This window comes from Chlamydotis macqueenii, chromosome 30, assembly GCF_036417535.1.
Source record: "Chlamydotis macqueenii isolate bChlMac1 chromosome 30, bChlMac1.mat, whole genome shotgun sequence".
In the NCBI taxonomy this organism is placed as follows: Eukaryota; Metazoa; Chordata; class Aves; order Otidiformes; family Otididae; genus Chlamydotis; species Chlamydotis macqueenii.
Genome location: NC_141585.1, coordinates 267,128 through 278,647, shown reverse-complemented (window position 1 = coordinate 278,647; position 11,520 = coordinate 267,128). Strand labels below are relative to the sequence as shown.

Here is an 11,520-nt window from a genome sequence, read left to right as displayed (position 1 = left end):
CCACGTGACACCCGGGGCCCTGATCTCATAAGAGCCTTTGGACCGCAGGTCAGCGCGAGCCATGGCCGCCCCGGCGCCCCGCACCGTCCTCGTCACCGGCTGCTCCTCGGGCATCGGCCTGGCCGTCGCCGTTAGGCTGGCGCAGGACCCTCAGCAGCGCTTCCGGGGTGAGCGGCGGCGAGGGGGGCCCTTCCGCGGCATCCCACGAGGGACGCGGCCCGAGGAGGGGATGGGCGCCCCGCAGGACGGGGCAGCGGGCTGGGGAGGGTGCAGGGTTTGGGGTCCCCCCCACCCGGCCCTGCGGCCTTTCTCCCCGCGGGACCCCCGAGGTTTGAAGTCCCGTGCCCTCGAGCCGGCGGACCGAGCCGAGGCGTCCCCACGCCCCCCGTCCGGATGTGGGGCAGCCCCGCGGGGACGTGCGCATCCCCGCGAGCGCACACGGGCGTAACGGGGCCGGCAGCACGCTCCCGTCCCATCCCTGCCGCAGATGCACACACGTGCGGTCCCTGCGTGCCATCCCCGCCGCACACGCGTGCGTTCCCCACAACTCCGCCGCCCCACCGCCGACCCCATGCCAGGGCCGGGGATTAGTCCCGCAGCGCGGATTAAAGCCCGCGTTACCAAAGAGGCTTAGGAAACACCGTTCCGGCTTGACCCTTCGACCCCTCCCGGCGTTCGGGGTCCCCCTGACCGGGGCGGCGACGGCTCCCCGCAGTCATCGCCACCATGCGGGACCTGCGCAAGAAGGAGAAATTAGAGGAGGCGGCGGGGTCTGCACTGGGAAAGACGCTGAGCATCCAGCGCCTGGACGTCTGCAGCGACAGCTCGGTGGCGGAGTGCGTGGGGAGCGTCCCCGGGGGGCGCGTGGACGTGCTGGGTGAGCGGGGCGGCGGCCAGGGGGCCCGGGCGGGGCGGCGGGGCGGGGGTCTCTGAGGCCCCGCGCCTCGCGCCGCAGTGAATAACGCGGGCGTGGGGCACGTGGGCCCCGTGGAGAGCATCAGCGTGGAGGAGATGAAGCGCATCTTCGAGACCAACTTTTTCGGGGCGGTGAGGATGATCAAGGCCGTGCTCCCCGACATGAAGCGGCGGCAGAGCGGGCACATCGTGGTCATCAGCAGCGTGATGGGGCTGCAGGGTGAGCGCGGGGGGGGCCCGCCGCGGGGGCAGGGGGTTCTCAGGCCGGCGGCGGGGGGTCTTGCTGAGCTCCGCCCTCAGGAATCGTCTTCAACGACGTCTACGCTGCCTCCAAATTTGCCGTGGAGGGATTCTGCGAGAGCCTGGCCGTGCAGCTGCTGCAGTTCAACGTTTTGTGAGTGCGAGGGGGGGCGCGGATGGGGGCCCGAGGGCTGCTCTGGACCCCCGCCCCGAGCGCCCGCCCCGGCCCTGCAGCGTCTCCATGGTGGAGCCAGGCCCCGTGAACACGGATTTCGAGCTGAAGCTGATGGAGGAGGTCTCGCGCTCCGAGTTTCCCGGCGCCGACCCGGCCACCGTGCGGTACTTCAAGGAGGTTTACCTGCCGGCCTCCCATGAGATCTTCCTCACGCTGGGGCAGAGCCCGGCCGCCGTGGCCGAGGTGGGGGCCGGGACGAGACTTCGGGGGGGGGGCGCTCTGGGCGTCCTTCGCAGCCCCGAGCTTCCCCCCCTCCACCCCGCCGCCACCTCGCCTCGCAGGCAATCGTGAGCGTGATCGCAGCCAGGCGCCCGGCGTTCCGCACGCAAACCAACCGCCTCTACACGCCCTTGGTGGCCCTCAAGTACGCGGACCCCTCGGGGGAGCTGTCGGTGAGGACCTACTACCGCCTGCTCTTCGACTACGGCACCCTCTTCCACCTCAGCATGGGCGCCCTGCGGTGCCTCACCTGCGGCTGCTTCCGCCGGAGGGTGACCCCGCTCTGAGTGGGGCGCCCCATGCCGTGGGGGGGGGGGGGGGCGCGGCCGCCTCCGTGGCTCGGTGCCCCCCCGCCTCCAGCAGCGCTCGCAACAGGATGGGCAGACGGGTGGCTGAATGGGTGCCCCCCCCGCCCCAGGGTGTCAGAGCTGGAGAAAGAGACCCCCCTCCACCCTGCAGCGTGGGGGTCCTGGGGGGGCCGAGCCTTCTGCTGGATGTGGAGGAGGGGGAGAGCCTTGGGGGGAACCTGCCAGGTGGGGGGCGACAGAGCCTGAGGGGGTTGGGGGAGCCTGGCGGGGCTCTGAGGGACCTGGGGGTGTGGGGGGGCCTGGAGGGGGGTTGGGGGGAGGGCTCTGGGGGACTGGGGAGCCCAGAGGGGGCTCTGGAAGTGTTGGGGAGCCTGGGGGGGATCTGGGGAGGGGGGCTCTGGGAGCCTGTGGGGGCTTTGAGGAGCCTGCGAGTGGGGCTCTGGGCGTCCTGGGGGGGGTCTGAGGGAAGCCCCGGGGTACTGGGGAGCCCGGAGTGGGGCTCTGGGGGGCTTAAGGGTGTTGGGGGGGGTCTGGGAGGGTCTCTGGAGGATGGGGGAGCTCGGATGGGGGCTCACGGGGGGCTCTGGGGGACCTGGGGAGCCTGAGAGAGGCTCTAGGGAACATGGAGGTGTTGCGGGGGGTCTCTGAGGGTTTTGGGGGGGTCTCTAGGGGACCTGGGGGGCTCTAGGGGAGCTGGGGGGGACCTGGGGGCTGTGGGGGCGTTGGGGGGGTCTCTGGGGGCGTTGGGGGGTCTCTGGGGGGTGGTCCGGAGGTCTCCAGTAAAGCCTGTGGCTTCGCCCCCCACCGCCGCCCCCTCGTACTGACCTTCGCGCCGCCGGCGGTTACGGGATGGCGGGAGCAGGGACGGGGGGCTGCGGGTGGGGGGGGCGGGGGTGTCCCCGCGGGACCGGGCCGGGGGCACCGGTGGGAGCGGGGAGTGCGGGAAGAGGCCGCGTAACCATGGCAACGGCGGGCGGAACGCGGGGCGGACAGGGACCGAGCGGAAGTGACGCAACCGGAAATAGCCGGAAGTGGCCCGGGCCGCATGGTGGCGGCGGCGGCGGCGAGATGGGGCGGGCGAGCAAAGTACGGGCCGGGGGCAGCGGGGCACGGGGGCGGGAGGGGATGGGGGGGGGTCCGGCTGTACCGGGGATCGGGGTCTCCCGGGGATGGGGGGGGGTCCGGCTGTACCGGGGATCGGGGTCTCCCGGGGATGGGGGGGGGTCCGGCTGTACCGGGGATCGGGGTCTCCCGGGGATGGGGGGGGTCCGGCTGTACCGGGGATCGGGGTCTCCCGGGGATGGGGGGGGGTCCGGCTGTACCGGGGATCGGGGTCTCCCGGGGATGGGGGGGGGTCCGGCTGTACCGGGGATCGGGGTCTCCCGGGGATGGGGGGGGGTCCGGCTGTACCGGGGATCGGGGTCTCCCGGGGATGGGGGGGGGTCCGGCTGTACCGGGGATCGGGGTCTCCCGGGGATGGGGGGGGGTCCGGCTGTACCGGGGATCGGGGTCTCCCGGGGATGGGGGGGGTCCGGCTGTACCGGGGATCGGGGTCTCCCGGGGATGGGGGGGGGTCCGGCTGTACCGGGGATCGGGGTCTCCCGGGGATGGGGGGGGTCCGGCTGTACCGGGGATCGGGGTCTCCCGGGGATGGGGGGGGGTCCGGCTGTACCGGGGATCGGGGTCTCCCGGGGATGGGGGGGGGTCCGGCTGTACCGGGGATCGGGGTCTCCCGGGGATGGGGGGGGGGGTCCGGCTGTACCGGGGATCGGGGTCTCCCGGGGATGGGGGGGGTCCGGCTGTACCGGGGATCGGGGTCTCCCGGGGATGGGGGGGGTCCGGCTGTACCGGGGATCGGGGTCTCCCGGGGATGGGGGGGGGTCCGGCTGTACCGGGGATCGGGGTCTCCCGGGGCGGGGGCGTGGAGAGGACAGGGAACCCGGGGTTTGGGGGCGGGAGAGGGGGGGCCGGTTGGTCCGGGGGGCCGGGAGGGGTTGGGGAGCGGGTCCCCCCCGAGGCCCACCCGGCGCTGACCGCCCTCCCCGCAGAGCAAGAACCAGAAGAAGGAGCGCGCGGCAGCGCTGCGCCACGCCGAGCAGGAATTCGGCACCGTCCCGCACTCCTTCGTCTTCCACCGCGGGCGCGTCGGCAGGAACGTGCGGCAGCTCGTCGCCGACGTCAGGAAGGTGATGGAGCCCTACACGGCCAGGGCACTCAAGGTGAGGCTGGGGGGGGGCGACCCCGGGCCCCGCGCCGCCGGGAGGGGGGCTTTGGGCCGGCGCGGGGAGGGGGGCTCACGCGCTTGGCACCGCAGGTGCGGAAGAACAACTCCCTGAAGGATTTCGTGGCCGTGGCCGGGCCCCTGGGTGTGACGCATTTCCTGGTTTTCAGTAAATCCTCCTCCAGCATCAATTTCGTGAGTAGCGGGACCCCCCCTCTCCCCTCAAACGGGGCGCTGGCACCCTTTGGGGGGTTCCCCCCCACCTCGCTCGCAGACGCAGATGATGACAAAACGGCGCTGAGCCCCGCTGTGATCCTCTCCGAAGTAAACGCGCTGATGCGTCCGCGCCGCGCGGGGTGGGTGCCGGCGCCTTCCCTCGGCGCTGAGCCTCGCTCCCCTTCCCCCCTCCACAGAAACTCTTCCGGCTGCCGGGCGGCCCGACGCTCACGTTCCGGGTGACGCAGGTGGGTGCTGGGGGGGGAGCCCCACGCCCCGCAGGCGCGAGGGGCGGCGCCTCACCCCCTCCTCCTCCTCCTCCTCCCCCGCAGTACTCGCTGATCCGGGACGTGGTGTCCTCGCTGAGGCGGCACCGCATGCACGAGCAGCAGTTCAGCCACCACCCGCTGCTGGTGCTCAGCAATTTCGGCGCGCAGCAGATCCAGCTCAAGCTGATGGCCAGCATGTTCCAGAACATGTTCCCCTCCATCAAGGTGCACCGAGTAAGCGAGGAGGGTTCCGTTTTTTTGGGGGCCAGTTCTCAGCAGCGTAGCCGTGGAGGAGCTGGAGGCGGGAGGCGCCGTTGGGCCTTGAGCCGCGGAATGTAATCGCGGAGGCTGGAGCGGCTTCAAGGTGGCCAAGCTCCCAGCTCCGCCACCGAACTGCGTCCGTAGCGCCGCATCCGCGGGACGGTGACTCCAGGGCGGCCAGGGGCCCTCGGGCGGAGGAATTTCCCCCGATCCAAACCCCCCCGGCGCAACCTGAGGCCGTCCCCTCTCCTCCCCTCCCGCCCCTCCTCGCGCAGGTCAACCTCAACAGCATCAAGAGGTGCTTGCTCGTCAGCTACAACGCGGAGACGCAGCTGCTGGATTTCAGGCATTAGTGAGTGTCGTGCCCCCACTTTCGGAGGGCGCCCCGCACGCCGTGCCCCCAGCGCTGACCCCTTCCTCCTCCTCCTCCTCGCAGCAGCGTGAAGGTCGTGCCCGTGGGCGTCAGCAAAGGGCTGAAGAAGCTGCTGCAGGAGAAGTTCCCCAACATGAGCCGGCTGGAGGACATCAGCGAGCTGCTGGTGAAGTGCGTGGCGGGGCAAACCGCGCCGACGGCCGTGCCGCCGGCGCCCTCGGGGCTGTCCCCGAACACGCCCCTCTGTCCCGCGCAGGGACATCAACCTGTCGGAGAGCGAGGCCGAGCAGGACGGGAGCCACAATGTGCTGGAGCTGCCGCAGGCGTACGCCGGCCGAGGCAACATGAAGGCACAGCAGAGCGCCGTGCGCCTCACCGAGGTCCGTGACGGCAGCAACGCCGCGGTCGCCGTCACTCCAGGGCCGCGGTTGGGCCTGACCGGGGCTCTCCGCGTCCCCTCCTTCCCATAGATCGGCCCCCGCATGACTCTGCGGCTCGTCAAGGTGGAGGAGGGCCTGGCGCAGGGCAACGTGCTCTACCACAGCTTCAGTAAGCGCCGCGAAACGTGGTCCGCGGCTCGCCGGCAGCGCCGGGGCGCCTCATCCCGCTCTCCACTTGTGTTTTAAGTCCACAAGGTGGAGGAGGAGGTGAAGGAAATCCTGGCGCGGAAGGAGGCGAAGCTGCGGCTGAAGGCGGAGCGGCGGCAGAAGCAGGAGGCGGACGTGGAGCGCAAGCGGCGGCAGCGCGCGGCTCACAGGTGAGGGCGGCGGCAGCAGCGAGGCGCGGCGGCGGTGCGGCGAAGGCTGACGCCGCGGTGGCTCCGCAGGGAAAAGAGCCTGGCAGGGATCCGGAGGAAACGGCAGCAGGACGGCGACAGCGACGCCGAGGATCCCGGGGCGCCGGAGCAACGGGACGCGGCCGAGGAGTCGGAGGAGAGCGACGCCGAATATTTCCGGCAGGAGGTGGGCGCAGAGCCGGACCAAGGTGAGTTTGGAGGGGCCCGAGCCCCGGCCTGTCCCCGCCTGGCGCCGCTCGTGGCTGATGACGCGAAAACCTTGAGCTCTCCGTGATGCCGGTTCAAAGTAAACGCGCTGACACGGCGGGCGGCCCCAGCGCCCGGTTTTTCCTGAACTCCCTTTTTTTTTTCCCCGTTTTTTCCTGAACTCCCTTTTTTTTTTCCCCAATCTCCCCCAAGATCTCTTCCCCGACCGCAGCAAGAGAAGGCGACGCTCCTCGGGCGCCGCCCCGCCACGGAAGCGACGACGGCAGAGCCAGCCGGAGCACCCCACCGCGCCAGGGAAGCAGCAGAAGGGAGAGCGGGCGCGGAGGAACCCGCGGCACCGCAGCGGGGCCAGGCTGGGGGCGACGGCCCGAAAATCGCAGCCAGGAGCCGAGCGCCCACGCCGGGAGGGAGCCGCTTCCGGCTCCAGGCCGAAGGCGCGAGGGAAGCTGCTGACGAAGGGGAAGGCGATTTTCCGGCGGCCCGGCCGCGCCGGGAAGGGAAAGCGCTGAGGCGCCGGCCGCGCGCCGAGACTGCGGGGGTGGGGGGAGGAACGGGGCCCCGCATCGCTCCGCGTTCCCGCTCTGTGCAATACACCGCCAGAACCAGCGCCTGCGCTGTGCGGGGTTCGGGGCGGCGGGGGGGGGGCGAAGCGGGGTCCTGCGGGCCGAAACGCATCCCCCACCCCAGGCAGGGCGGCCCCGCCTGCCACCGGGCAGGGCCGGAAGGCGGCTCCCCAAAAGGGGAAGCGCTCCCCTGCCGCGGCCAGGAGGAGGGAGGCGACTGGGTGAGAGGGGCGAGGGGCGCCTTGTCCCCCAAAACCGCTTCGGTCACCCCCGTGCCGCCTACCGAAAAGTGGGTGCCGGGAGGAACCCCCTCGAAATGGCCACCCCGCTCGGCCGCTGCGGGAACTTCAGCAGCTTCCAGGAGTCGCTGTGGCCGGTGCTGGCGGCGCAGTTCCCGCTGGCGCTGGCGGGGAACGGCGTCGCCGTCTACCTGGCCGCCCGCGAGCGCCGCTGGCACGGCGGCGTCGTCTACGCCTTCCACCTGGCCGTCAGCGGGACGCTCTACTCGCTGTCACTGCCGTTCCTGGCGGCCTACTACCGCCCGCCCAAGGACTGGCGCTACGGCCCGCTGCTCTGCAAGCTGGAGCGCTTCCTCTTCAGCTGCAACCTCTATGGCGGCGCCTTCTTCGTCGCCTGCATCGCCCTCAACCGCTACCTCGGCGTCGTTCACCCGCTGTGGGTCCGCGGGCGGCTGCGGCTGCACCACGCCCAGGCGCTGAGCGCCGGCGTTTGGCTGCTGGCCGCGGCGCTCTCTGCACCCACCTTTTATTTTTCCGAGCTGCGAGAGGCGGGACGCGCGACCGAGTGCCTGGGCAGCGCGGCGCCGCGGCGGCTGCGGGCTTTTTATCCCTACAGCCTGCTGCTGGCCGCGCTGGGCTGCGCGCTGCCCTTCCTGCTCACCGCCTGCAGCTACGCCGCCGTCGCGCGCACCGTTTTCCGCAATCCTCACCTCAGCCGGCTGGAAAAGCGGAAGGTGGGGGCGCTGGTGGGGGCGGGAGTGGCTCTCTACGCTTTTTCCTACCTGCCCTACCACGTTTTCCGGAACCTCAACCTCTGGCGGCGCCTGCTGCGCCCGGAGGCGGAGAACTGCGCCGTGTCCAGAGCCATCCATGGTGCCGCGCAGGTCTGCAAGGTCCTCGTCAACCTCAACGTCTGCCTGCAGCCGCTGCTCTACGCCGCCCTGGCCGACCGCACGCGGAGCTGCTGCCGCGCCCACCGCCGTGCCCGCGCCGAGGAGCGCGCCGAGCACATGGAGCTGCAGCCGGCGGCCTAGCGGCGCCCCGGGGCTGCGGTTCCTCCCCGGAATGCGGGAGAAGCGGGATTAAAGCCAAATCTGCAAGCACAGCCCCGCGTCGCGCTGTTTTTGCGTGGAAATCTCTTTTTCTAGCTGAAAAGCTGAGCGTGACCCAAAAAGAAGCGCCCCTGCCTGCGTCACCCGCTCAGGCGCTGCCATCCCCGCTGGCTTGGGGACGGCAAGGGGCCGCGCCCCGGGCCGCTCCCCCCCCGGTGACCCCCCTCAGCGTGGCTCAGATCGACACCCGGGTGCGTACCGGACCGTGCATCTTTATTTAGCAGCGGTGGCGGCTGCTCCGCCGGGAGCCAGCGCCGGGTTCAGTTGGTAGAAGGCCTGCGGAGAGGAACGGGGCGCGGTGAGGAGGGGGTGGCCGCGGGCGGGCCCCGGCACGCGCAGCGCCGCCCCCCCGGTTCTCCGCGCCACCCCCCCGGCACGCACTTAGCCCACTCCACGTTGAGGATCAGGTGGTCGTAGCCGAATCCGGAGACGCCGGCGATGGCCCGGGCCGCGTCCTCCCGGCGGTGGAAGCTGATGAAGGCGAAGCCCTGTGGCGGGAGGAAAGGGAGGGGGTGAGAGGGGGCGGGGGTCTCCTTCCCAGCGCCCCCACCCCCCAGGAGGACGACCCCTCCGCGCCCACCTTGGACTGCCCGGTGGTCTTGTCCTTGGCCAGATAGATCCTGGAGATGGAGCCGAAGGGCCGGAACAGCTCCTGCAGGTCGGTCTCGCGCGTGTCCTCAGAGAGGTTGGTGACGCGGATGGTGGCGTTGTCGTCGGCTGCGTGAGGGGGGGAGAACGAGGAGGGTCAAGGCCGCCGGCGCACGGCCCCGCGCGGGGCGTGGGGGGGCAGCCGCCGCCGCCCCGGGGAGAGGCCGGATTTACCCCTGCGGTTGGGCTGCATGGACTCCCCGCGGCGGCTGGCTCCGTCGCGCAGGCTGGGCGGGACGTACTTCCCCGTCTTGCTCTGCTGCGCCTGCACCGGCTCCGGCTCTGCGGGCAGGAAAGGCGACGGCGGGGGGGGGTGAGGCCGCCCGCGGGCAGTGGCCCCCCCACCCGCACAGCCCCCGTTTCGGGCCGTACCTCCGGGCAGCTTCTCCTTCTCGCCCGTGGAGAGCCCCAGCTGCTCCGCCAGCTCCTTCTGCATGGGCCCCAGCGTGTCCTTGTAGGGACAGCGCGTGGTCCAGTGGTCGCCCTTGCAGATGCGGCACGAGACGATCTTCTGCCCCTTCAGCTTGTTCATGGGGTCCTCCTCCTCCTGGCAGTTCAGGTCCTGGCGGAGAGGGGGGGCTCCTGAGTCCCGCGGGAGCCGGCGCGGCCTCACCGCGGGCTCCGCGCCGGCTGGCAAACGGCCACCGTGCCCGCCTCACCTCCTTGCTGGTGATGAAGGTCATGAAGACGTCATCGCTCACGGTGGTGGTGGCCACGTTTGGTCCGGGGGCGTCAAACTCTGAGTTACCGAATTTCTTCCAGTTCTAAGGGGCGGGGGGGGGGTGGGGAACAGGGGCCTCGCTTACACGGCACGTCCCCGAGCAACCGCTGTGCGGCAGGAGCGGCCGGCGGAAGGGACGCGCTCCCCACGCGCTCCACGCTTCCCGCGGCAGACACCCACCTTCCGCCGGGCCACCGCCTTGGACGCCTTCCTGGTTTCGATGCGGAAGGTGCGGACGATCTGTAATGGCGCAAAAGAAACCAAGCTGGGGCGGGGGCGGAGGGACGGCGGCGCACCTCCACCCCGCCTGCGCCAAGCCTGGGGCTGCCCGGCACGGCGGGGTCAGGACGGGGCTCTGACGGGACGTCCCGGCAACAGGCAGGGAGCAGCCCCTGCGCCGGGGCGCGGCCGAGGAGCTCAGCAGCCCCGGACCCGCTACGCACCTTCACCTTACGCCCGTCCTCCTCCTCGCGGTACTCCGTGATGGTTTTAATGTTCCCGTTGATGAGCTCTTTCGGGGAGGGCAGCGGGCCTGCGCGGACAGGGGGACAAGCGGGATGCCGGCTGACGCGAGGGAGGCGGCGGGAAAACGGCCCCCCCGGCCCCTCACCCGCCTCTCACCTCCCTTCAGCAGCTCGGCCTCGGCGCTCAGGCTGCCCCCCAGCACCCCCGGCAGGGGAATGTCCTTCAGCAGCTCGCTGGTGATGCATTTGTCTGCGGGGAAAACAGGGGCAGAGTCACCCCCCTCGCCACGGGCGAGCCCCACAGAGGGGGCAGGACCCTGCTCTCCTCGCGGGAGGAGGTGCCCTCTCTCCCCTCAACAGAGAGACGAGCCGAGAGAACTCGGCTGCTCCAAGCCCCTGGGCTCCCTCGGCCCCCGAAACGGGCGGAAGAAGGGCAGGGAGAGGCGCCCTGCGCCCAGCTCCGGGCCAGGCACGCTCTGCTCGCAGGGACCTGCACTGCGGAAGAGCCCGGGCGCCCGCTCTCTACGCAGACGAGGCGCGGGTGCGTCCCTGGGCCGGTTCAGGAGCAGCAGCCAGTTCTTCTCCTGTCTCTCCGGTCACCAGCAGGAGGAGCGACAGCGGAAAAGGGGGAGGGAACCGGCCCGCGGCAGGAGTCACTCACCGTCCTCTCCGCCCTCCTCCTCCACCTGGTCGGCCCAGCTGGGCTTCGAGCTGCGGAGAGAGCAGAGCCCTGAGCTCGCTGTCCCGCGCCGCGCCGCCCGCCCCTCCCTTCGCCGGGGGACGCCGCCGTCCCCGTCACCGCGGGGCCTCGGCCACCCCCCCGCTCTCCCTCAGCGCTCCGGGGCCCCGGCGCCGCCGCCGCCCCCTTCCCCCGACCCAGCGCGGCCGCAGCCCCGCCCGAGGCCTCCGGAGGCCCCGCCAGGCCCCACGCTCGGGGCCAGCCAGGCCGCGCAGCCGGGGCCCGGCCCCGCCCCGCACCCCCCCCCCCCGCCAGGCCTCTCCACGCCCTCGGCGCCGCTCCCCGGGCCCGGCCCCGGCCCCGGCCCCGGCCCCCGGCCCGGCCCAGCGGCCGCTCGCCGCCCCCTCACTCGTAGTCGCCGGTCGGCATCGCGCTCCGCACCCGGCCTCACACACACAGCGACTGCGGGAGGGGCCGCACTTCCGGCGGCGCCGCGTCACTTCCGGCGTGCGAGGGGCGGGGCTGCCGGCCTGCGGTGCACGCCGGGAAGCGGTTGCTAAGCAACACCTCGGTGGCCGAGGCCTACCGCTAGGCCCGCAGCGGCGCGGGTTATTATTTATAGGAGAGATTTATTTGAAGAAATATTACAACATATAAAAACTACATAAAGTATCAATTCCCACTTGTACAAAGCGGCCGATTATTTTCAATACAATGCGGCGTAAAAACGGGGAGCGAGGCCCCAGGGACAGGAGGTCCCGCGGGGCTCAGGTGGGGCTGGGGGTCCCGGGGCGGGAGTGGAGTTCAACCATCACAGACAGCGGCGGAGGGCAG

The 11,520-nt window shown here is 71.7% G+C and overlaps 4 protein-coding genes across 4 annotated transcripts; 3 read left to right on the top strand and 1 right to left on the bottom strand.

Annotated features, from left to right (window-relative positions):
- The first annotated feature begins 54 nt into the window (after nucleotides 1–54).
- Nucleotides 55–2,019, top strand: RDH8 (retinol dehydrogenase 8). The gene is made up of 6 exons (XM_086769136.1): nucleotides 55–167; nucleotides 716–877; nucleotides 956–1,135; nucleotides 1,216–1,309; nucleotides 1,390–1,573; nucleotides 1,672–2,019. Exons 1-6 carry the CDS (start codon nucleotides 62–64, stop codon nucleotides 1,894–1,896), a joined length of 951 nt encoding a protein of 316 aa, XP_086625262.1. The 5' UTR covers nucleotides 55–61; the 3' UTR covers nucleotides 1,897–2,019.
- An 875-nt stretch (nucleotides 2,020–2,894) lies between these two features.
- Nucleotides 2,895–6,866, top strand: PPAN (peter pan homolog). Its single transcript, XM_086769127.1, has 12 exons — nucleotides 2,895–3,003; nucleotides 3,966–4,136; nucleotides 4,232–4,333; nucleotides 4,552–4,602; nucleotides 4,687–4,857; nucleotides 5,160–5,236; nucleotides 5,321–5,428; nucleotides 5,514–5,637; nucleotides 5,728–5,806; nucleotides 5,885–6,014; nucleotides 6,084–6,241; nucleotides 6,453–6,866. Exons 1-12 carry the CDS (start codon nucleotides 2,986–2,988, stop codon nucleotides 6,767–6,769), a joined length of 1,506 nt encoding a protein of 501 aa, XP_086625253.1. The 5' UTR covers nucleotides 2,895–2,985; the 3' UTR covers nucleotides 6,770–6,866.
- Nucleotides 6,867–7,139: 273 nt separating this feature from the next.
- Nucleotides 7,140–8,096, top strand: P2RY11 (purinergic receptor P2Y11). Its single transcript, XM_086769018.1, has one exon. It carries the CDS (start codon nucleotides 7,140–7,142, stop codon nucleotides 8,094–8,096), a length of 957 nt encoding a protein of 318 aa, XP_086625144.1.
- Nucleotides 8,097–8,366: 270 nt separating this feature from the next.
- On the bottom strand, nucleotides 8,367–11,189 carry EIF3G (eukaryotic translation initiation factor 3 subunit G). The gene is made up of 11 exons (XM_086769133.1): nucleotides 11,096–11,189; nucleotides 10,669–10,718; nucleotides 10,165–10,257; nucleotides 9,987–10,075; nucleotides 9,724–9,783; nucleotides 9,482–9,586; nucleotides 9,195–9,384; nucleotides 8,997–9,104; nucleotides 8,755–8,891; nucleotides 8,556–8,662; nucleotides 8,367–8,450 (listed from the first exon to the last, which is right to left on the bottom strand). The coding sequence occupies exons 1-11, from the start codon at nucleotides 11,113–11,115 to the stop codon at nucleotides 8,435–8,437; spliced, it is 975 nt and encodes a 324-aa protein (XP_086625259.1). The 5' UTR covers nucleotides 11,116–11,189; the 3' UTR covers nucleotides 8,367–8,434.
- Between the last annotated feature and the right edge of the window lie 331 nt (nucleotides 11,190–11,520).